The sequence below is a fragment of the Quercus suber genome, unplaced genomic scaffold, assembly GCF_002906115.3.
Source record: "Quercus suber isolate HL8 unplaced genomic scaffold, Cork oak 2.0 scaffold_73, whole genome shotgun sequence".
Classification (NCBI taxonomy): Eukaryota; Viridiplantae; Streptophyta; class Magnoliopsida; order Fagales; family Fagaceae; genus Quercus; species Quercus suber.
The window spans coordinates 1,273,857-1,296,110 of NW_027069538.1; the positions used below are offsets into that span (position 1 = coordinate 1,273,857).

Consider the following 22,254-nt stretch of genomic DNA (forward strand, 5'->3'; position numbering starts at 1 on the left):
AATTCAATTTTTTGATAAATTTTTTTAAGGGTAATTTTGGAAACTTATACATTTTTAAAAGATAGACAAGACAATAAATGATGTTCCCTTAAAAAGTTTGACTTTTCAAACAGGACAAAAAAATTGGACGGAGGAGTATCACTCTTCATCTTTACTTTCATCTTCCTTTTTTTTTTCTTTTTTTTTCCTTTCTTATTTACACACTCTTACTATAAATTTGTAATTCTCGGTTTTCTCTTGTCTCTATTCTCTCTCTCTCTCTCTCAATTTTAGGTGAATTTTTTTTTCTTGCATCTCTGCTTTAGGTTGATAATTGTTGTGTTCTTTAGAACTTTATATTGAGTTGATGCGATTTAGTTTTGTGATTTAAGTTTTTTTCTCTCTTTAATTTTATTACATGTGTTCTTCTTTAAATTCTTAGTTTGGGTTGCTTTGAATTCACCTATTTAGTTGTTCTATATATGTTATTTTTGTACAACATGACATCTGTTCTATGACATTCCTTTTAGACTTGATACGTTATCTTTTTATTTGATTTTTTTTTCTCCTTACGTGCAGTGATTGACTTCTAAAAAAAACTATTCTATTTATATATTTAGAAATCTATTTCTTCTTAATTCCAACTGTTTAAATTTTGTATAGGCCATGGATTTTATTAAGCAATTAATATGAAAAAAGAATAAAAGTAAAATAAATTCTACAATAATTTGCTTTATAGGGATTGAATCCTCTAAGCTATACATTGTTCCTTAAAAGTAGTGTGAAAGAAACTAATGTTTAGTCTGTCTATTTAACTAATGTTTCTACTCTTTGAAAGTTTGTGGAGCATATACTCTACTAATTAGGTTATCTAAATCATTTGAATTAAAAATCAACTAAAACATAAGTAACAAAGGGTCATAATGCATTCATATTCTCCTCATATGGTGATAAATCTAAGTAGTTGAATAGTATTGTTGTTTAATTTGCCACAACTACATATTTTTTCTTGAAAGCTACAGACCATCGATTGTAACTCCAAATGGATATTTCAAAGTTCATTTGCATGATTACTTTGCTGTGTGGTGAGTTGAAATATTGTTGGGTAATGATGTACGTTAGATTATGTGTAGCCTCTTAACTTACGAAGGGTAAGTACTGATTTATGCTAAGTTTTGTTATTGGTATTCTGTAGAGCTATAATGGTTGATAGGTCTAATGAGACTTCATTAATTATGCGAGGCTTCAATTTCACCCAAATGACAAGCAATAAAACAAGACAATTCATGATTAGCTTTCAAGTTTATTCTATTAAAAAAAAAAAAAAGCTTAGCTTTTTGGTAACCACCAGTTCGTTTTGTTAACTCAACATCATAAAGTAACTTTAATTTAGTTATATGGAGAGGGTTTATCATTATTCATGTTGCAAAAAAAAAAAAATTATGAGAGAGAGAGAGAGAGAGAGAGAGAGAGAGAAGAAGAAGAAGAAGAAGAAGAAGAAGAAGAAAATTACAACTAAATCTCTAATTTTTACAACATTTCTAAATGAGCTCAAACAATCAAACTGAACACAATCTAAAGGTTATTAGGAAAGGGACTTAGGGTATAGAAAATTACAACTAAATCTCTAATTTTTACAACATTTCTAAATGAGCTCAAACAATCAAACTAAACACAATTTAAAGGTTATTGTGAGAGGGACTTAGGGTATAGTTATTGATATGTAATTTGTGTTAACAGTATCCCATTTTGCAGCCAAGAGTCGATTCATCGTCCAAGGGTAATTTTATCTAGAAAGGTTAAAAATGTCATTCGAATCATTAGATGAGCAAGAGTTTAATTTTGAACATCAGAGACTCAGAGTTTATAATAATTGAAACATCACTTTCAGTACAAAAATTGGAGTCTAGAATTGAAAAATCAAACCACAATAAATTTCAATGAACAAAATACATTCTAGAAATTTAGCTAAATCTCTAATTTTTACAACAATTCCAAATGGACTCAAACAATCAAACCGAACACAATCTACAGGTTGTTGGGAGAGGGACTTAGGGTATAGTTATTGATGTGTAATATGTGTTGACACCCCATTTTGCAACCAGGAGTTGATTCATCGTCCAAGGGTAATTTTATCTAGAAAGGTTAAAAATGTCATTTGAATCATTAGATGAGCAAGAGTTTAATCCTGAACATCAAGGGCTCAAAGCTTATAATAATTGAAACGTCACTTTTAATACAAAAATTGAAGCGTAGAATTGAAAAATCAAACCACGATAAATTTCAATGAACAAAATAAATTCTTGAAATTTAGGACAAGATGCATGTGCTCATTAATTATGATTGGTTTTCAACAAAAAATTAGTTGTAGTTAGTTATGTTTCATAATTTCATTGGTTTAATCTTAAAGACAACAATACACGAAAATGAACAAGATAATTCTAATGAATAATTGTTGTTTTTAGCCAAATGGTCAATTATCTTCCTAAAAAAATAATTAATTAGAATTTAAAAAATCTAATTATTCCATAGAATAATTTGATCATATATAAAGTGGAAGAAGATCAAGTCCAAAACTCCTACTTCCCCAAATCTTATAAGAAAATTGTGAGGGGAAAAAAAATCAAAATGAAACAAAATAGGGTTCAAGATGTAGACCAAAAATAAATCTTCCACTTAAACCAAGGTGGTCGATACCATACCGTACTGGCCGGTATTGCCGGTATGTACCATACCAGTATGTGCACCGATAATGAAACATCAACATTTCGTACCGGTTTAAATACTGGCCGTATTAGCCATGTATTGATTGTATTGGCCGATTTCTGGTGTTTCAGCCTGTAACACCCCGACCCAATTTTATAGTTAAACTATGTGTTTAAATAGTTAATTAATATGTTAAGCCACTTTCTTACTAAAATTAATAGAAGAGTATTTAATAAAAATATTATTTTATAATATCTTTGAATAAGAATTGTAGAGATTATAAATAATTGAATGCTTAATTTTATTATGTATATATATACTAAGTATACGTATGTACCAAACTATATTAATTGGTTTAAGTTATTACATACATAGTTGATGTTTTAATTAGGCATGATGCATGAGATATTATAGTAGAAATTCCACCCACATGCGCATATGCCCATTTGTAAAATACAAACGGGCTGTTCAAACACATCCACAAATCATGAAATTTTACATAGTTACTCCCTGTATGTCCAGTATATACCATAAAAATTCGGAGTCAAAACATAACCCATGATTTATTAAAATCATACAATACAACATGTTCAAATCTGTCCTGGCAGAAACTCATGCAACTTAGAAATTACACCATTATTTTTCTACTCATCCAAATACTGTGAGAACACTTCCATAACAACCCTACATGTCTTAGGGTTCATAAAAACTACTCCTAGCATCCTAATTCACAAAACATGATTTAATACAGAATTTTCTTTTTGTAAACATCAAATCTGTCACAGGGACAGCTTCAGTGCATGTTCTTTCTAAAATTATCAACAAATAGCAATTGGCCTTTATTTCATTTGGTATTTTTATACCTATACAATACATATTAAAATACCCTAATAAGCATCAAATAGACCATAACTCCATCACTCTTTCAACTTACAAAACAGAATCACAAGTTCAGCCTAAAAATCAGAACAGAGGATAAAGAATGAAATAAACAAACAATCATACTATCCAAATACACAAAATCGGAAGAGCTTAATTTACTTACCCACACACTTTGAAGATGAAGCCTTAGTATTTAGGCTCTTAATTTCTTCTTAGAGAGACTAGAATTTTCAGTGAGAAAGTAAGGGAGAGATATTGCGGTGTGAGGGCAAAGGAAGAAGGGAGAAAGAAGAAAAGAGCTGGACTTCTGTTCTGGTGCAGCCAAAAAATTCAGAAAAGTGAGAAGACTTTTGGGGCACAAAAGAAGATAAGAATGTGGACAATTGGAGTGGGATACGTGGGATGCTAGGAAGAAAATATCACACCCCTTTTTCCAACTTTTGACAATTCTTGCATTCACACTCACTTTGCTACAAAAATAATTCTTGCATATACATACATACATACATACTTACTATATATATATATATATCCTTACCTTTATAAAGTTATATCCATCACCCTAAAAGAGCATATATGTTCTAATTGCTTGAGAAAGTCAAGGAAAGAATTAGGTGGAGCTTGGTGATTGCATGGCCAAGACTTGGTCTTTGGGGTTTGTCATCATGCATGAAACTTTGGCATTGTGTGTGTTGAATTTCCATTAGTTGCATGTGGGTGGAATTTCTACTATAATATCTCATGCATCATGCCTAATTAAAACATCAACTATGTATGTAATAACTTAAACCAATTAATATAGTTTGGTACATACGTATACTTAGTATATATATACATAATAAAATTAAGCATTCAATTATTTATAATCTCTACAATTCTTATTCAAAGATATTATAAAATAATATTTTTATTAANTTTAAATACTGGCCGTATTGGCCATATATTGATTGTATTGGCCGATTTCTGGTGTTTTAGCCGGTACTAGGCGGTACAGAAACAAGCTTTTTCTTTTTTCAATTTTGTAATTTGAATTTTTGTAAAGATAGAATGGTAACTTATTTGCATTAACTTAATAGTATTATTTGCTTTCTTAGTATGCTAAAGTCTAAAACCATGAATAATTTGTTCTGAATTGAGATAATATTTTATGGTAAATTTTTATTTTTATTATATAATATATATATATATATATATAAATATAAAAAATAGCGATAAACCCAAAACAATATTTAAGTATTACCGGTACTAAAATATATCGTTCTACTGGTCAAACCGGTATAACTTCCGATACGAGATTAACTCCCTTAGCTTAAACACAAACCATCATCATTCTTTCGAAACATGTTCTCAAAGATTAAATGATCATAAAACCAACAAAATTTAAAGGTGTAGAATTGACATTACACCAAAACACCTTTAACCAAAAGCTGAATTTCCAATCAATGCATAAAAATTAAAACCTCTATAATTCGGCAATCTGATGCTTAGATGTTGAATTTTAGTAATTTTTTCTCGTTTTTCTGATTGTTTCTCTTATCCTATCATTTTGGGAGGAAAATTTACTTTAGATAACATTAAAGGAAAGAATCCTAATAGATTTCTAAGACCCAAAGACCTTTTCTCATTAAAAAGAGGAGAAACTCAACTCATTTATGGGTGTTTTGGTTGAAAATTATGATCTAATTCACTAGAAAGAGAATTCATCCACATTTGTGAAAGAAACTTTCCCAATAGCCATGAAATTTAGAGAGAGACTCCTCTTCTTCTTCTCTTCATGTCCCTCATCAAAAAACCTTCCAAACATCATCAAAGAATCCATCATCCATCCCTCATTGCAAATAAGAATACCAAAGCATCAAACTTTATCAACCGTTGTGCACTTTTAGCATCATAGCCCAACACCACAAAAATTTTAATTCTTTTCTTATAGCCAGTACACCATCCAAACCATATGGTCCAAAGGCTTGTTCAACCTTATTGATTTCAAATTTCAAATTTCTAGTCTATCTAGGCAACTCAAAAATCACCTAACGTGAACATAAAAAATCCACCCAAGGGATATAATACAGGTCGATTTCACGTAATAATCAAACCGGACCCAGAAATTTTGGTTAATATCCAAATCCAGCCCAATAACCTTTTACCCAGGATGAACCGGTATTACTCATAATTTTCCGGTTGAATCGGGTAGGATACCTATGGCCCTATGAGTTTGGCCAGCCCTAAGCACATGTTTGCAAAAGCCACCAATGCACTCCAAAACACATCTCCATTCCACGTAGGGAGGAAGTTCATGGATCGTGAAAGTAAGTGAAAAGTTGGAAATTTATAAATGCTTAAACCCAAGAATTACAATCTCGAAGATCTAAGAATATTGCATAAGTTAGGGTTAAACGTATATTTGTGTATTTGGTTGCAACTAATACTGATTGTTTATTTCTTAGTTTTTGGGAGTTAGTTATGGTATGATGTAAAACAAGGCTTTAAAAATTTTCACATAAGCAAAGAAACTAAAATTAAACAAAAAATTTGATGGCAAATAGAATAAATATTTTTGAAATTTTTTTTTTTTTTTGATGGAATATTTTTGAAACTTGATTGTGTGAGATGAGATATGATATCTTGAATTACATTAATCCGCGCATGACATAGATTGGGTCTTAATAAGCAATCCATGAGCTTATTTTTAAAGAGTGAGTTAAACATGATACTCATTGATCATTATGATAAGATTTGCATGTTTAGGCTTATCTTGAAAAAGATTTGCAAGTTTAGGCTTATCTTTTCCATATTTGATCTTTACACCTTGTGGACTAATAATGATTTTTCTACTTTTTATTTGTTTGAATACAAGCCACCTTGCAATTACGATATGTCTCCTTACAAGGTCAATTACTTGATATCTTCATCAAGTCTCCTCCACCAAGTTGCTTTCGTAATTTAGTCTCCAAATTTTAGTTGGTCTTACAATAAGACTCTTACTTCACTTAACATGAGTTTGAGAGGAGCTGTTAGTACAAGCCCAACAAGCTATAGGACCATGGAACTTTAATTACTTGTATCACACCTTTATTGTTTATATAGACATGTACAGTATTACATATAATTCAATACGATATAATTCAGTCTTTAACATTATTTACTAATTTATTTTCTCGTGTTTGACATGCCATTTATGAAATTATTTGATAGTGGGATGAAAACAAAATTGGCAATTAATTCCTAGGAGACCAATATCTGGATTGGACAACACGAATAATTAATATCTTTCTGCATTACCACTTAGCTTCCAAACTTAGACCAAGGGTTTATATTAGTTTTCTTAACTTCCATGTAACTTTCTTTTTTCTTAGATTGTAACTAAAAATTAAGGCAATGTATTTTTTTTTAAAAGATTGTATAATTAAGATATGTGATGTAATTTTCACATTTTTATTGAATAGTGTGATTTTTTAATGATATAAAGATATATTTTTGCTTTTCTTGATTTGTTCCTAAAAATAGTCGAGTAGCGAATCCCCACTAATAAAAATAAATGATCTAAATAATTATAATTTGTTTTTAAAAACTAAAATGTAATTTATTGATTAGTTTAAATTAACATAATTCAACACTACATTTTTTATTATTAGAATGATGACATAAAAAGGTGTGAGCTTTCAAAAGCGTGACTTTCATTTGATATTATAAAATAAACAAATAAATAATCTGATTTTTTTATATTTTTAATTGTAAAATTTTAGTTGGTCTTACTTCACTTAACATGAGTTTGAGGGGAGCTATTAGTACAAGCCCAACAAGCTATAGGACCATGGAACTTTAATTACTTGTATCACACCTTTATTGTTTATATAGACATGTACAGTATTACATATAATTCAATACGATATAATTCAGTCTTTAACATTATTTACTAATTTATTTTCTCGTGTTTGACATGACATTTATGAAATTATTTGATAGTGGGATGAAAACAAAATTGGCAATTAATTCCTAGGAGACCAAAATTTGGATTGGACAAGACGAATAATTAATACCTTTCTGCCTTACCACTTAGCTTCCAAACTTAGACCAAGGGTTTATTTTAGTTTTCTTAACTTCCATGTAACTTTCTTTTTTCTTAGATTGTAACTAAAAATTAAGGCTATGTATTTTTTTAAAAAAGATTGTATAATTAAGATATGTGATGTAATTTTCACATTTTTATTGAATAGTATGATTTTTTTAATGATATAAAGATATATTTTTGCTTTTCTTGATTTGTTCCAAAAAATAGTCAAGTAGCGAATCCCCACTAATAAAAATAAATGATCTAAATAATTATAATTTGTTTTTAAAAACTAAAATGTAATTTATTGATTAGTTTAAATTAACATAATTCAACACTAAATTTTTTTTTATTAGAATGATGACATAAAAAGGTGTGAGTTTTCAAAAGCTTGACTTTCATTTGATATTATAAAATAAACAAATAAATAATCTGATTTTTTATATTTTTAATTGTAAATATTTTTAATCAAAATGTTTTCGGCGGTTTGGTGTGACTTAAAAAATTGTATGTCACAACAAAATTTTCTTCATTGACTTTTCAAAGTCGACTATATTTTAGAACATTCCAAAATAAAATGGCTAATTGTAAGTTTATACGTACATTTGTTGAACACACAATACACACAAATTATTTTCTGAACTGAAATCATGTCTTATAATTACTATTTAAGTTCAAATTAGTTTTTGAACTAAAATAATATCTTGTAGTCACTATTTTATTTCAAAAAGTGAATTGGGTGTACTTTGTGTAAAATAGGGTGGTATGCGGGGCAGAACTATCCTTGGATTGCCCCCCCTAAATTTAAAAAAAAAATTATTATTATATATATATATATATATGTATATGTGTGTGTATTAATTTTAGCAATTTTGTTTTATAAAATTACATTTTATTTCCCTTTAACCCCCTAAATTTAAAAAAAAAATTATTATTATATATATATATATATATGTATATGTGTGTGTATTAATTTTAGCAATTTTGTTTTATAAAATTACATTTTATTTCCCTTTAACAATATCATTGATTCTTTTAAGAGTAATGCTATACTCACAAACTTTTTTATAACATTTTCACAAACCTTTTTGGTAGCAAATTCTTATTGGTTCACATATGGGCACACTTCTCACATCATTTTTTTACTTACCAGTAACCACTTATTACATAAGTAATTTATAAAAAAACTTGCAGCTCTAACTTTTTCTTCATTTTAGTGACCATAAAAAATTTATAGATCTAAAATCAAAATCAAAATATACAAGCCCAAAAATAAAAAAGCTCAACAACAAAAATTACCAGTAAAACTAAAAACAAAATTAAGCTCAATTAACTAATTTTATCCAAAATAAATAACCCTGTCCTTTAAAAAATTCTAAACAAAAATAATTTTGTTCTTACCAAAAAAAAAAAAATCTCAGCAATTAAATAGCAGAATTAGATGTTAAAATCACTGTACACAACTAACAGTAAAACCGCCCCCTAACTCAAAGCTCTGGCTCCATCCCTAGCGGTATGCCCAAATAAAATAGACGAAAAAAAAAAAAAAAAAGTTGAGATGGAGAGAATAGTATTTTGTTGGGGTTTAACTTTAAATAAAATTACTATTTCAGAGAGCCTAGCGTTGATTTGGAAATAGTTTATTTAGCTTTTTATTGAAAATTTTATATTGAAAGTGTGCTGAATTATACTTTTACCTTGAAAAAAATTTAAAAAATAAAAAAATGAGGAAAAAAATGAAAAAAATTTTAAAAAATAAAAGAATGAGGAAACAAATGAGATTTTAAAAAGCTGAATATGAAATCTAAAAAGTAAAAAGAAGGTCTAAAAAATTGAAGCAAATGCCAAATAGGTCTAATATCATCCCAAACCAGTGAATCACAGTTAACAGAAACTAGCATTTCTTATCCTTTAGTAGTCTCAGGTAACTCCTCGCACGAGGTGCTTGTATTTCATAGTTTCATAAACCGTAAGTAAACTGAGTGCTTCTGTCTTGACTCTTGAGCAATGGCTAATACCAATGCAGTTTTCTCTTTGCTCTTCACTCTCACTTCTTTCTCTCTTCTTCTTCCACATTGGATTGATGCCCATTCCCTTGTGGTTTGCATGTTTGATGCAATATATCGACTGGGGGACTCGATCTCTGACACTGGCAATTTTATTCATGAGGACCCAGCTTCACCTTTTGCTCGGCTTCCTTATGGCAAAACCTTTTTCAACAATGCCACTGGAGTCTGGCCGGTGCTCCAATGGGTTGCTAATGATTGATTATTTTGGTAAAGAATCAAACATGTTTTCGTTGATGTTTATTTATTTGTTCTTTTTAGTTGTTGTTGGATTGTTTAAAAGTACACAGAAAAAAAAATTGTTGCATATATATATATATATTTAGTTCTTTTTAGTTTCTGTTGGTTATAAAAGAACGCAGAAAATACTTTGCCTTTTATAGATTTCTTGTAAGAAGTTCTTTCAGAAAGAATAAAGAAGCAACCATCTGACTAACTGAAAACTCTGTTTCTTAACCACCCCGTATATTTCAGAAAGAATTTTTTTTCTTTCTTTCTTTCTTTTGAATGTCATTTGTGTTAGTGTGGATTGAATGCTATTATTGTTTTCGAAGGAATATTTTTATCTTATAATTATGTTGTGCTTATGATAATATGGTGTTCATGATTATGGTGATGACATAATTTTGTGATGGTACTTGTTTTCCTTCATCTTAATGTTCATCTGCCACATTAGGAAAACACATTTGAATGACACATATATAAGAATTTTCCCCTGCCAATCCTGTTTTGATTATATCTGTTCTATCATTATATCTACACAATTTGAGTAGGGTGGGGGATTAATTTGTGATGCTTCTTCCTTGTTGATTGCTTACTATAAAGTTTATACTAGCTACATGCTTGGTTGGAGCCTTGGAAGAATCCTTTGTTCTGTGTTTTCCGGCCAAGAATTATTTGTTATTTTTTGAATTTGTTATTCGTTGGGTACACCATGTAAGTTAGTTTTATTCCTTCGTTTGACTTCATTGCATATGTTAGAATTCAGAACCACCTAAAACTATTATTGTCAAACTGCTAATTTATTTATTTATTTTTTGTTGTGTTCTACAATTTCACAGCTCTAGCAGCTGGACTGCCTTTTCTCCCACCCTACTTGGATCAAGACGTATCGGTTATTTGCAATCATGGGGAGAATTTTGCAGTGGCTGGAGCTACTGCTTTGCCCCCAGATGTTCTTGCAAAAAGGAATATTTCATTCTCACCTACTAAATACAATCTCAATGTTCAACTCGATTGGATGTCCACATATTTCAATGGGATCTGTCACAATGCTGAAGGTTAGCCTCATTTGAATTAAGCATATAATACCAAGTCAAATTTATTATCTACAGTTTTTCAACTATTTTTTGTTTTTTGTTTTTTTAATAGATCGTGCTAAGAAGCTTAAAACAGCCCTATTCATGGTTGGAGAAATTGGGGGGAATGATTATAACTTTGCATTCCTTCAAGGCAAAACAATTGAGGAGGTCAGAGACATGGTTCCAGAAGTTGTCCAAGCAATAAAGGATACTGTTACAGTAAGTTTTCCTAGTAAACAAAATAAATTCCTTCTATTTTTTTTTTCTTCCAAAATGACTTGCTATGATTATTGATAACTAATTCTCTATTATTTTGGTTCCGGAGGGTCATTGGTTATGGTGCTAACCGAGTGGTTATCCCTGGAAATTTGCCAATAGGCTGTTTACCAATCTGTCTTGCAATATTCCAGACCAACAATTCTGCTGCTTATGACGAATTTCACTGCCTAAAGGAATTGAATAGTTTCTCAATGTATCACAATGATCAACTCAAACAAGCTCTTGAAGATTTGAGAAAAGAAAATCCTAACGTTATTGTGGTATATGGTGATTATTACAATGCTTTCCAATCGGTGTACCATAATGCTCTACTTCTTGGCGAGTCTCTCTCCACTTCTAACAAACTTCAAGAATATCTGAATCTGATGGAGAATATCTTTTATTTTTGGGTTGCGTGCAGTTAATGGATAGGATTTGATGTTGAATCTATGCAAAAACCATGCTGTGGTGCTGGAGTTGATAATGACTTTAGCTTGACAAAAGCTTGTGGAGATCCAGATGCACCTGTTTGTCCAAATCCAGATGAACGCATCAGCTGGGATGGGCTTCATTTGACACAACAGGCGTACCAGTATATGGCTAACTGGCTCATCCATGACATCTTGCCCAACCTTCATTGCACATTTTAAGTTGGTTTAGTTTTGTGAGGCTAGAGTATAGTAAGTAGAAAAGTTCTACTTATATGGTTCTTTTAGAGAGTTTTATTATTTCGAGTTCTGTTTGTTTGAGTAACAATTAAGCATTAATGTGTAGTAATACCAAATTCACTGTGAGCATTACTGTAATAAAGCAAGGAAATTAATCAAATTCACTTTTCCTATTTAGGCTTTAATCAATTGACTTTAAGGGCAGCATATAAAGCCATAGACTGTTAACGTGTGATTTGTCTAGGAATGAATGATTTTCAGATTTTTTGCTCTGTTATTCTTTCCTATTGTGTATTGCTGACCTGTTGCTTCTTTAGTATCTGAAACAGAAATCAAATTTATTTGTTTGCCTTTACTTTGATTAGATGAGTTTAATATTTTTCCTTGTTGAAAAATAGCAACTTGTTTGTAGAGTGATGATAATAACGCTAGTATTAACTCTAATTCTTTTTCTAGATTCTATTTTTCTTGCTCTGAACAATGTGATTTTTACATTGTTCAAAACTTCAAATATGTTGGACCATTCACTTAAAGACAGTTAAAGTGGAATGTAAGCATAAGGGTCCTCCCCCATGCCGCTTAATGGGTCCTCCATACGTTCTGCATACTTTGGCTACTTTGGTGTGTGCCTAAAGTAGCAAATGGGGCCTGAGGTAGAGGTCTTTTAGACCACGTTTGAACTAGGCCAAACTTAAGGAACATCTCACTATGAAACCCCCATTTAGAACCAAACCAAGTTCCCTTTTCCAATATACATCTTTTAAACTAGTGGAAACCCAAGTCTTCATTGCACAAAGTGGGCATCTTTCATCTTAAATTTGAGTAAACTCAGACAGCTTTTACTTGTACTTTGTAGAATGCGCAAAATAACTCTAATTGTGCTTGTAGTGCAAGTACTACAACCCTAGTTATATTCATTTATTATATTAATAAAATTCACCTATCACATTCATTCTCACATTAACTTATAGACTTTATGTTAGAGTAAAATTTGTAGTCAATTTAACAATTTAAAATTTTAACCCACGTTGTTAGGCAGGCACAATTACAACTCTGTCAGCACTCTAAAAGGAAAGATCTAATTCTTCTGAACATTATCTATTCAAGAATGTCTTTGTGTACATCACGAACGTCTTCATTAATCACCACAACAAGAGGTTGATCTAATTCAGAAACTAAGATTCAATGCTCTTTAAATGCAAATTGCCATATATAGAGTTTTTTCATAAGGCAGTTAAGCAACAACCTGACTAACTGAAAACACGATTTCTTAACCCCCATCCCAAAAACAGTAAAGTTTATACTAATTCATGTTCGAGTCTAGAAACATCCTTTGTTCAATGGTTACTGGCTAAGCATTATTAGTTATGCTTGTATTTTTAACTACTTGTGTACATTAAGCAAGTCAAATTTATTCCTTTGTTCAACTTGATTGCAGGTGTTAGGATTCAGACCCACCTTATTAACCAATATTAATGTGAAAGTTATATTAAACTAAATTTGTCTGTTATGTTCTATGATTTCACAGCTCTAGCAGCTGGAGTTCCCTTTCTCTCTCTCTCTCTCCCCCCCCCCCCCACCCCCCCCCCCCCCCCTCTCCCCCTCCCTACTTGGATCAAGATGCATTGGTTTTTAGCGGTCATGGGCAGAATTTTGCAGTGGCTTGTTCTACTGCTTTGCCTACAGAAGTTCTTGCAAAAAAGAATATTTTAAACCCAGATACTAGAAGATCTCTCAATGTTCAACTGGATTGGATGTCTACCTATTTCAATGGGATCTGTCACAATATTGATGGTTAGCCTCTCATTTGAATTAAGCATATAATACCAAGTTAAATATATTATGTACTATTCAACTTTTTCCTTTTCTTTTGATGTTGAATAGATTGTGCTGAGAAGCTTAAAACTGCCCTATTCATGGTTGGAGAAATTGGAGGGAATGATATAACTATGCATTTTTTCAAGGTAAAACAATTGAGGATGTCAGAGAGATAGTTCCAAAAGTTGTCCAAGCAATAAAGGATGCTGTAACAGTAAGTTTTCTTAGTAAACAAAATAAGTTTCTTCTTTTTTTTTCTTGCAAATTAAATGGCTTGCTACGATTATTGATTCATAATTCTATATAATATTGGTTCCAGAGGGTCATTGGTTTTGGTGCTACCCGAGTGTTGTCCCTGGAAACTTTCCAATAGGCTGTTTACCAATCTCTCTTACATTATTCAAGACTAACAATTCTGATGCTTGTGTTGAATTTCACTGCTTGAAGGAAATGAATAATTTCTCAATATACCACAATGATCAACTCAGAAGAGCCCTTGAAGATTTGAGAAAAGAACTTCCTAATGTTGTTATAGTATATGGGGATTATTACAATGCTTTCCAATGGGTTAACCGTTAAGCTGAACTTCTTTGTGAGTCTCTCTCTACTTTTAAGGTTCAAATACAATACAAGTCTAATATAACATGACATGATGGGGATTTAGTAATAGAATTTTATATTTATTGTAATGGACAGGATTTGATGCTGCATCTTTGCAAAAATCTTGCTGTGGTGTTGGAGATGATTATGACTTTAGCTTGATCAAAATGTGTGGAGCTCCAGGTGCAACTGTTTGTCCCAATCCAGATGAACGCATCAGCTGGGATAGAGTTCATTTGACACAGAAGGCTTACCAGTATATGGCAAACTGGCTCATCAATGACATCTTGCCCAACCTTCATTGCAAATAAGCAGTAAATTTCTACTTATAGAGTCTTATTATTTCGAGTTCTTTTTGTTCGACCAACATTGATATTCAGTTGACTGTTTTTCTATATGTAGTAATATTAAACTCACTTTGAGCATTGTGACTTTACTAAAACAAGGAAATTTATCAAATCCACTTTTCTTTTAAGGCTATATACAATTGAGTTTAATTTTATCTCGGAGCTTAAGTGCAGCATATAAAGCCATAGACTGTCAATGGGGGTATCTGTAACAGAAATCAGAGTTATTTGTTTACCTTTACTTTGATTAGATGAGTAAATTTTCTTTTTCTTGTTGCAAATAGAAAGTTCTTTATAGAGTGATAGTAAAGCTATTTATAACTCTATTTCTTTTTCTTGATTCTGATTTTCTTGCTCTGAACTTTGTGATTTTTACATTGTCCAAGTACATGGATCATTCAGTTAAGAGGAGATTAAGCATGATTGTCCTCTCTCTTGCCTTAATGAGTCATCTCTATATTCTGCATACTTGGGCTACTCAGGTGTGTGTCTAAGTTGCTAATGAGGCCTAAGGTAGAGGTCATTTAGACCAAGTTTGAACTAGACCAAACCAAGTTCCATTTGCCTACATCTGTTAAACTAGTAGAAACCGGAGTCTTCATTCAACACAGTGGGCATCTTTTGTCTGAAATTTGAGTAAACTCAGGCAACTTCTTCTTGAAGAGAATCACCTTAACAACTATGGGGGTGTTTGGTTTAACAAGTTTTCATCACTCATTTTCCATTTTCCATAACTCATCACTCATTTTTTGTGGGACCCACACCATGTTAAGTTGTTTGGCTAAGTTTTTGTTTTCAATTTTCATATTTTGCCTTTCCATGTATCCTCAGCTTCCATATGGTTTTGTCTAATGAGAGAAAAAAGAGAACAAAGAGTATAACGCGGCAGTAGAGATATTATGAGTTATGAACCAACATTTTCAAACCTATTACAGGACCCAACTACCAATGTGCTTTTGGAATATACAAAAAAATAACTCTAAATCTACTTGTAGTGCAGATACTACAATCTTAGGGTTTTTATGGTTAGTCTTGTATGTGTTGTAGATGCAAGTACGAATTCAAACAACTACCCACGTAAAGTTTGTCATGTTTTAATGAGTTATGAACTTATTAAAATGATTTAATGAGACATAATTTTATTCCATGTGAATGGTTTTTTTGGGGTCAATACACATTGTAGTTAGGGTGGTCACGGGAACACCCTAACTTGCCAAAAAAAAAAATTATACTTGCAAAAAAAAAAAATTTATATACATAATTATATTTAAATTAACATGTTGTCTAGCTATCTTAAAAAAATATTAACCAACCTAATTTGATAATCTCAAGAATTTGGGTTCAATCAAAATAGAGAAATGATATGTCTATAATATTTTCACAACAAATTCTAAGTGGCAAATTGTTATTAATTACTATTGTTGGGGGCAAAAAAGTAATCTCAGTGATAGGTTTAAATTTAAACCAATAACAACTAATTACCTATGATATGTTGTGAAAATATTATGGACGTAGCACTTCTCGTAAAAAATAAGAGTAATACTAGGGATACAATAAAATATCGAAATAATTTCATAACATTTCAAAATTAGCATGCCAACTCACACATGGATTTTTTTTTTGTATGCTAATATTAAAATTGTTGTGATATTTTGTTTTGTTTCTAGCATTACTCACAAAAATAATCTGGCCCCCAAATATAATAATTGATTCCTTATTAAAAAGAAAAAGTTCAGATAACAACAAAAATGAGGCCAAATAAAATCAAAAATTGACCAAAAAACAACAAAATTAGGCCAAATAACAACAAATAAACAAAATATTCAACAAAAGCTCGTTTAAAAAAACCAAAAATAAAAACCCCTAATCACTCAAATTCGTAACTTGTTCAACCTATTCCATAAAAATAATTAAATAATCTCTAATTTCATTTTCCTAAAAATGGGTACCAAAAGAGAGATTGTGGCTGTGAGTTCTTCAAGGACATGCTAAGAGCTTTGCTCCTCGGTGATGCTGGGAACTTTACTCCTCCGCAGTTTGGCTCGCAATCACAACATATATCATTCATTGCTCTCTTTCACTTTCTCCATTTTTATCTTCTCTATCATCATTTCAGATTATTTCTCACTTTATTATTCTCATCTTAACATTCTTAGTTCTCACTTAATTTCTTATCAGTCACTTTTTGCTCTTTTTTTTAAAAAAAATTTATTTGTATAAGAAAATTGTAAAATTTCATGTATTTGCATGCTTTTTTATTTATTTATTTATTTTTGTGATGTCAATATATTCTATTTATCTTTTGATTAAATTTTGTATAATTTAAGTTTCTTAATTACCACTCTAGGGAAAAAAAAGAAAAAAGAAAAGAAAACCTTAGAGACGCCATTGATGGTTTTATGAATCGCTATATAATGGATTGAAGGAGATTCTTCTTGGGGAAGGAAAAAAAAACTTTCCATTATCATTAGGGTATTCTCCTTGACTATTATTAACTATTATAATAGTTAAATATATTGGCCATTAATTGAATTTGATTATTCTCGTGAGTTCTAGTTAGCTCAACTTGTAAAGACTCTGATAATTGAATAAGAGATCCAGGGTTCAATCCTCGCTTACACCAAAAACTGATTAGTGTCTTGATTTGATGCTCTCAGAGCGTTTTGATTATTCTCTTGTTCCATAGTGTTTGTCAAATTTAGAAACTCTAACCTTTTTTTTAAAATTTTTTGATTATTCTCATGTTCCATAGTGTTTGTCAAATTTAGAAAATCTAACCTTTTTATATAAAAAAAAAAAAAATATCACTTAATGTAAATGTCACTTAAAGTGAAAAAAAAAAAAAAATCTTCAAATTTCCCTAATAAGCTTTCAAGAGAATTTAAGTTTAAATAAAATAAAATTTTAGAAATTTCGGAAAGTGTAGATCAATGATCTTTTGCCTATTCAATTGGACAAGCATTTTGGGATAACAAAAAATGCAATAATGGGCAATCAAGATGAGACTATGAAGTCCTGGTTTGATAATAAAGAGTGCAATCATTAGAAACAGAAACCATAATTAAGTTTGAAAGTTTTTCCAAAAAAAAAAAAAAAAAAGATGAGACTATGAAGTATGAAAATAAATATTTTTAAAATAAACCATAAACACTTTGAGGGTGTCCTTTTTTTGTCATTTCTTATATATATAACAGTTTCAATGCACTTTATAACTGTATAGTATGCCAAATGCTAACAAAGTTTAGGTTAAAGGCTCCTTATTGTTAAAAGAGAGAGAGGAAGAAGAAATTTACAGCTAATTCTCTAATTTTTATAACAATACCAAATGGACTCAAACAATTGAACCCTACACAATATACAAGGTGTTGGGAGCGGGACTTTGGGTATAGTTATTGATATGTAATTTATGTTGACACCCCAAAAAGGTTTAAAATGTCATTTGAATCATTAGATGAGCATGAATTTAATTATGAACATTAGAGTTTATAATAATTGAAACGAGACTTTGAGTACAAAAATCGAACGATCGAATTGAAAGATCAAACCACAATAAATTTCAAATTGAAAAATGTCCATTATTTTCTTAGCCATTATACCATCCAAACCGTATGGCCTAAAGGCTTGTTCAACCTCGTTGAATTCAAATTTCAAATTCCTAGTCTATCTTGGTAACTAAAGATGAATGAGCATATGTTTGCAACAGCCACCAAGGTTCCCCACAACACATCTCCTCCATTCTTGTTAGGGAGGACGTTCAGGAATCATGAAAGGTAAGCATGAAAATTTGGACATTTACAAAGCTTAAACCCAAGAGTTACAATCACGAAGATTTGTCACCAGACTCCTTACCAAGAGGGAATACAAATCCTTTGTACCACATTTTATATTCCACTTTATGTTTCACCAATCATAACTTATCTTTATTTTTTTTTTTTTTTCATTGTAAACTTTTGTTATTTTATAAGGAAATTTAAAGTTTAAACAAATATATGGCAAGTTGTAATTAGTGAAATATAAAGTGAAACACAAAAAATGGTACAGATGATTTGTATTCACCAAGAGGTAGTGCAAATGAGTTTCCTTTTTTGATCACATGAGATTTCAGTTACATGCTACACTAACGTGTTGTATCCACCCAAAAAAAAAAAACAAAACAAAAACAAAAAACAAAACAAAACACAACAAAACAAAAAGAATATCATATGAGCTAAGGTTAAACATGTATTTGTGCATTTGGATGCGACTTTATATTGATTATTTCTTTCTTAGTTGTTGGAAGTTAGTTATGGGATGATGTAAAAAGAGGTTTTAAAAATTTTCACATAAGCAAATAAACTATAAAGTTAAATGAAAAAATTGATGTCAAATTAGAGACTCCATTTTGTGCAGTCTCTTACACAAAGAGAATAAATATTTTTGAAAGCATGATTATGTGAGATGAGATCTAACATCTTGATACAAAATAGAAATTCTACTTTAACCTAATTTAAGTATATATATGTGTGAAGCTCCCTCTTAGAGACTTAAATCCTGACTCTTGCTCCCTACACCCCACAAGCATTTAATACTTTTGGAGTGACCATCGCACTAAGGATGTGCGGTGGTGAGATTTGACATCTTGAATTACATTAATTCGTGCACGACATAGATTTGGTCTTAAAATGCAATCTCATTAGCTTTATTTTTAAAGAATGAAAGGTGATTTAATTTTAATCTTTTATTGAATAATAATAATATTATTATTATTAAATAAAGATGCATTTTTGGTATTTTTTTGATTTGTTACTAAAAATACTCAAGTGGCGACTCAATACTAATTAATATTGAAAATAAATTATCTAAAATAATTAGAATTTGCTTAGAAAAAATTAAAGTCTAATTTATTAATTAGATTAAATTAACATAATTCAACACTATATTTCTAAAAAAAAAAAAAGACGAGACTATGAAGTATGAAAATAAATATTTTTAAAATAAACCATAAACACTTTTAGGGTGTCCTTTTTTTGTCATTTCTTATATATATAACAGTTTCAATGCACTTTATAACTGTATAGTATGCCAAATGCTAACAAAGTTTAGGTTAAAGGCTCCTTATTGTTAAAAGAGAGAGAGGAAGAAGAAATTTACAGCTAATTCTCTAATTTTTACAACAATCCCAAATGGACTCAAACAATTGAACCCTACACAATTTACAAGGTGTTGGGAGCGGGACTTTGGGTATAGTTATTGATATGTAATTTATGTTGACACCCTAGAAAGGTTAAAAATGTCATTTGAATCATTAGATGAGCATGAATTTAATTATGAACATTAGAGTTTATAATAATTGAAACGAGACTTTGAGTACAAAAATCGAACGATCGAATTGAAAGATCAAACCACAATAAATTGAAAAATTGAAAAATGTCCATTATTTTCTTAGCCATTATACCATCCAAACCATATGGCCTAAAGGCTTGTTCAACCTCGTTGAATTCAAACTTCAAATTCCTAGTCTATCTTGGTAACTAAAGATGAATGAGCATATGTTTGCAACAGCCACCAAGGTTCCCCACAACACGTCTCCTCCATTCTTGTTAGGGAGGAAGTTCAGGAATCATGAAAGGTAAGCGTGAAAATTTGGACATTTACAAAGCTTAAACCCAAGAGTTACAATCACAAAGATTTGTCACCAGAGTCCCAGACTCCTTACCAAGAGGGAATACAAATCCTTTGTACCACATTTTATATTCCACTTTATGTTTCACCAATCACAACTTATCATTTTTTTTTTCCATTTTAAACTTTTGCTATTTTATAAGGAAATTTAAAGTTTAAACAAATATATGGCAAGTTGTAATTAGTGGAATATAAAGTGAAACACAAAAAATGGTACAGATGATTTGTATTCACCAAGAGGTAGTGCAAATGAGTTTCCTTTTTTGATCACATGAGATTTCAGTTACATGCTACACTAATGTGTTGTATCCACCAAAAAAAAAAAAAATAAACAAAAACAAAAACAAAACAAAACAAAAACAAAAAACAAAAAACAAAACAAAACACAACAAAACAAAAAGAATATCATATGAGCTAAGGTTAAACATGTATTTGTGCATTTGGATGCGACTTTATACTGATTATTTCTTTCTTAGTTGTTGGAAGTTAGTTATGGGATGATGTAAAAAGAGGTTTTAAAAATTTTCACATAAGCAAATAAACTATAAAGTTAAATGAAAAAATTGATGTCAAATTAGAGACTCCATTTTGTGCAGTCTCTTACACAAAGAGAATAAATATTTTTGAAAGCATGATTATGTGAGATGAGATCTAACATCTTGATACAAAATAAAAATTTTACTTTAACCTAATCTAAGTATATATATGTGTGAAGCTCCCTCCTGGAGACTTAAATCCTGACTCTTGCACTCTACACCCCACAAGTATTTAATACTTTTGGAGTGACCATCGCACTAAGGATGTGCGGTGGTGAGATTTGACATCTTGAATTACATTAATTCGTGCACGACATAGATTTGGTCTTAAAATGCAATCTCATTAGCTTTATTTTTAAAGAATGAAAGGTGATTTAATTTTAATCTTTTATTGAATAATAATAATATTATTATTAAATAAAGATGCATTTTTGGTATTTTTTTATTTGTTACTAAAAATACTCAAGTGGCGACTCAATACTAATTAATATTGAAAATAAATTATCTAAAATAATTAGAATTTGCTTAGAAAAAATTAAAGTCTAATTTATTAATTAGATTAAATTAACATAATTCAACACTATTTTTTTTTAGAAGAATTCAACACTCTTTTGAAGCTTTAAAAATCATATATATAGTTTTTTTTTTTTTTTTAAGTAAAAAGTTTTTAGTGAAAATATTTTTGGTCAAAACATTTTCAAGTGTTTGGTGTGACATAAAATTTTGGGTAAAATATTATTTTGGTTCTTAAACTTTAACATTTTTTTTTTCATCCCTAAACTTTAAAAGTTCTTTCTTCATCCCTAAACTTTATAAATAGTTTTTTCAATAGTTTAGAGACAAAATAGGGGTAAAAAAAAAGTAATTTTTTCAATGGTTTTGGGACAAAAAACAAATTTCTAATAAAGTTTAAGGACATAAATAAAAAAAATTTTAATAGTTTAGTGACAAAAGATAAAATTTTCAATGGTTTAAGAACTAAAAATGAATTCCTTATAGTTTAGGAATAAAAAACAAATTTTAAGTAAAATTTAGGGTCACAATAGTATTTTACTCTAAGAATTTTTAAACTAAAAAAAACTGATGCCTGATAGCCATCATAGCCCCAACTTGATTGGTGGCCCGTGCACTGAATTGACAACCTGGGCTCCCAACAATCGGATCGGCGATCTAGCCACAAAATGAGGCAGAGAGACGCTGTTTTGTTTTGTTTTTTTTGTTGTTGTTGTTGTTGTTGTTTTTTTTTTTTTTTTTTTTTTGTATAATGTTTTATCAAGTGTTTTTGGTAAAACATTTTACAAAGAAATTTACTGTCAAACAAATAATACTTAACAACAAGATAAAGACGAAAATACAAAAAGTATTTTTTGTAAATATTTTTTGC

The 22,254-nt window shown here is 30.1% G+C and overlaps 1 protein-coding gene and 1 pseudogene across 1 annotated transcript; both read left to right on the plus strand.

Annotated features, from left to right (window-relative positions):
* Positions 1 to 9,665: 9,665 nt before the first annotated feature.
* LOC112037327 (acetylajmalan esterase) lies at positions 9,666 to 12,014 on the plus strand. Its single transcript, XM_065773366.1, is given in 6 exon segments — positions 9,666 to 9,844; positions 9,846 to 9,891; positions 10,743 to 10,961; positions 11,053 to 11,196; positions 11,301 to 11,579; positions 11,673 to 12,014. Coding segments are annotated over 6 exon segments (1,029 nt in total). The 5' UTR covers positions 9,666 to 9,721; the 3' UTR covers positions 11,891 to 12,014.
* Positions 12,015 to 13,417: 1,403 nt separating this feature from the next.
* LOC112037351 (GDSL esterase/lipase At5g03980-like) lies at positions 13,418 to 14,750 on the plus strand (annotated as a pseudogene).
* Positions 14,751 to 22,254: the final 7,504 nt, after the last annotated feature.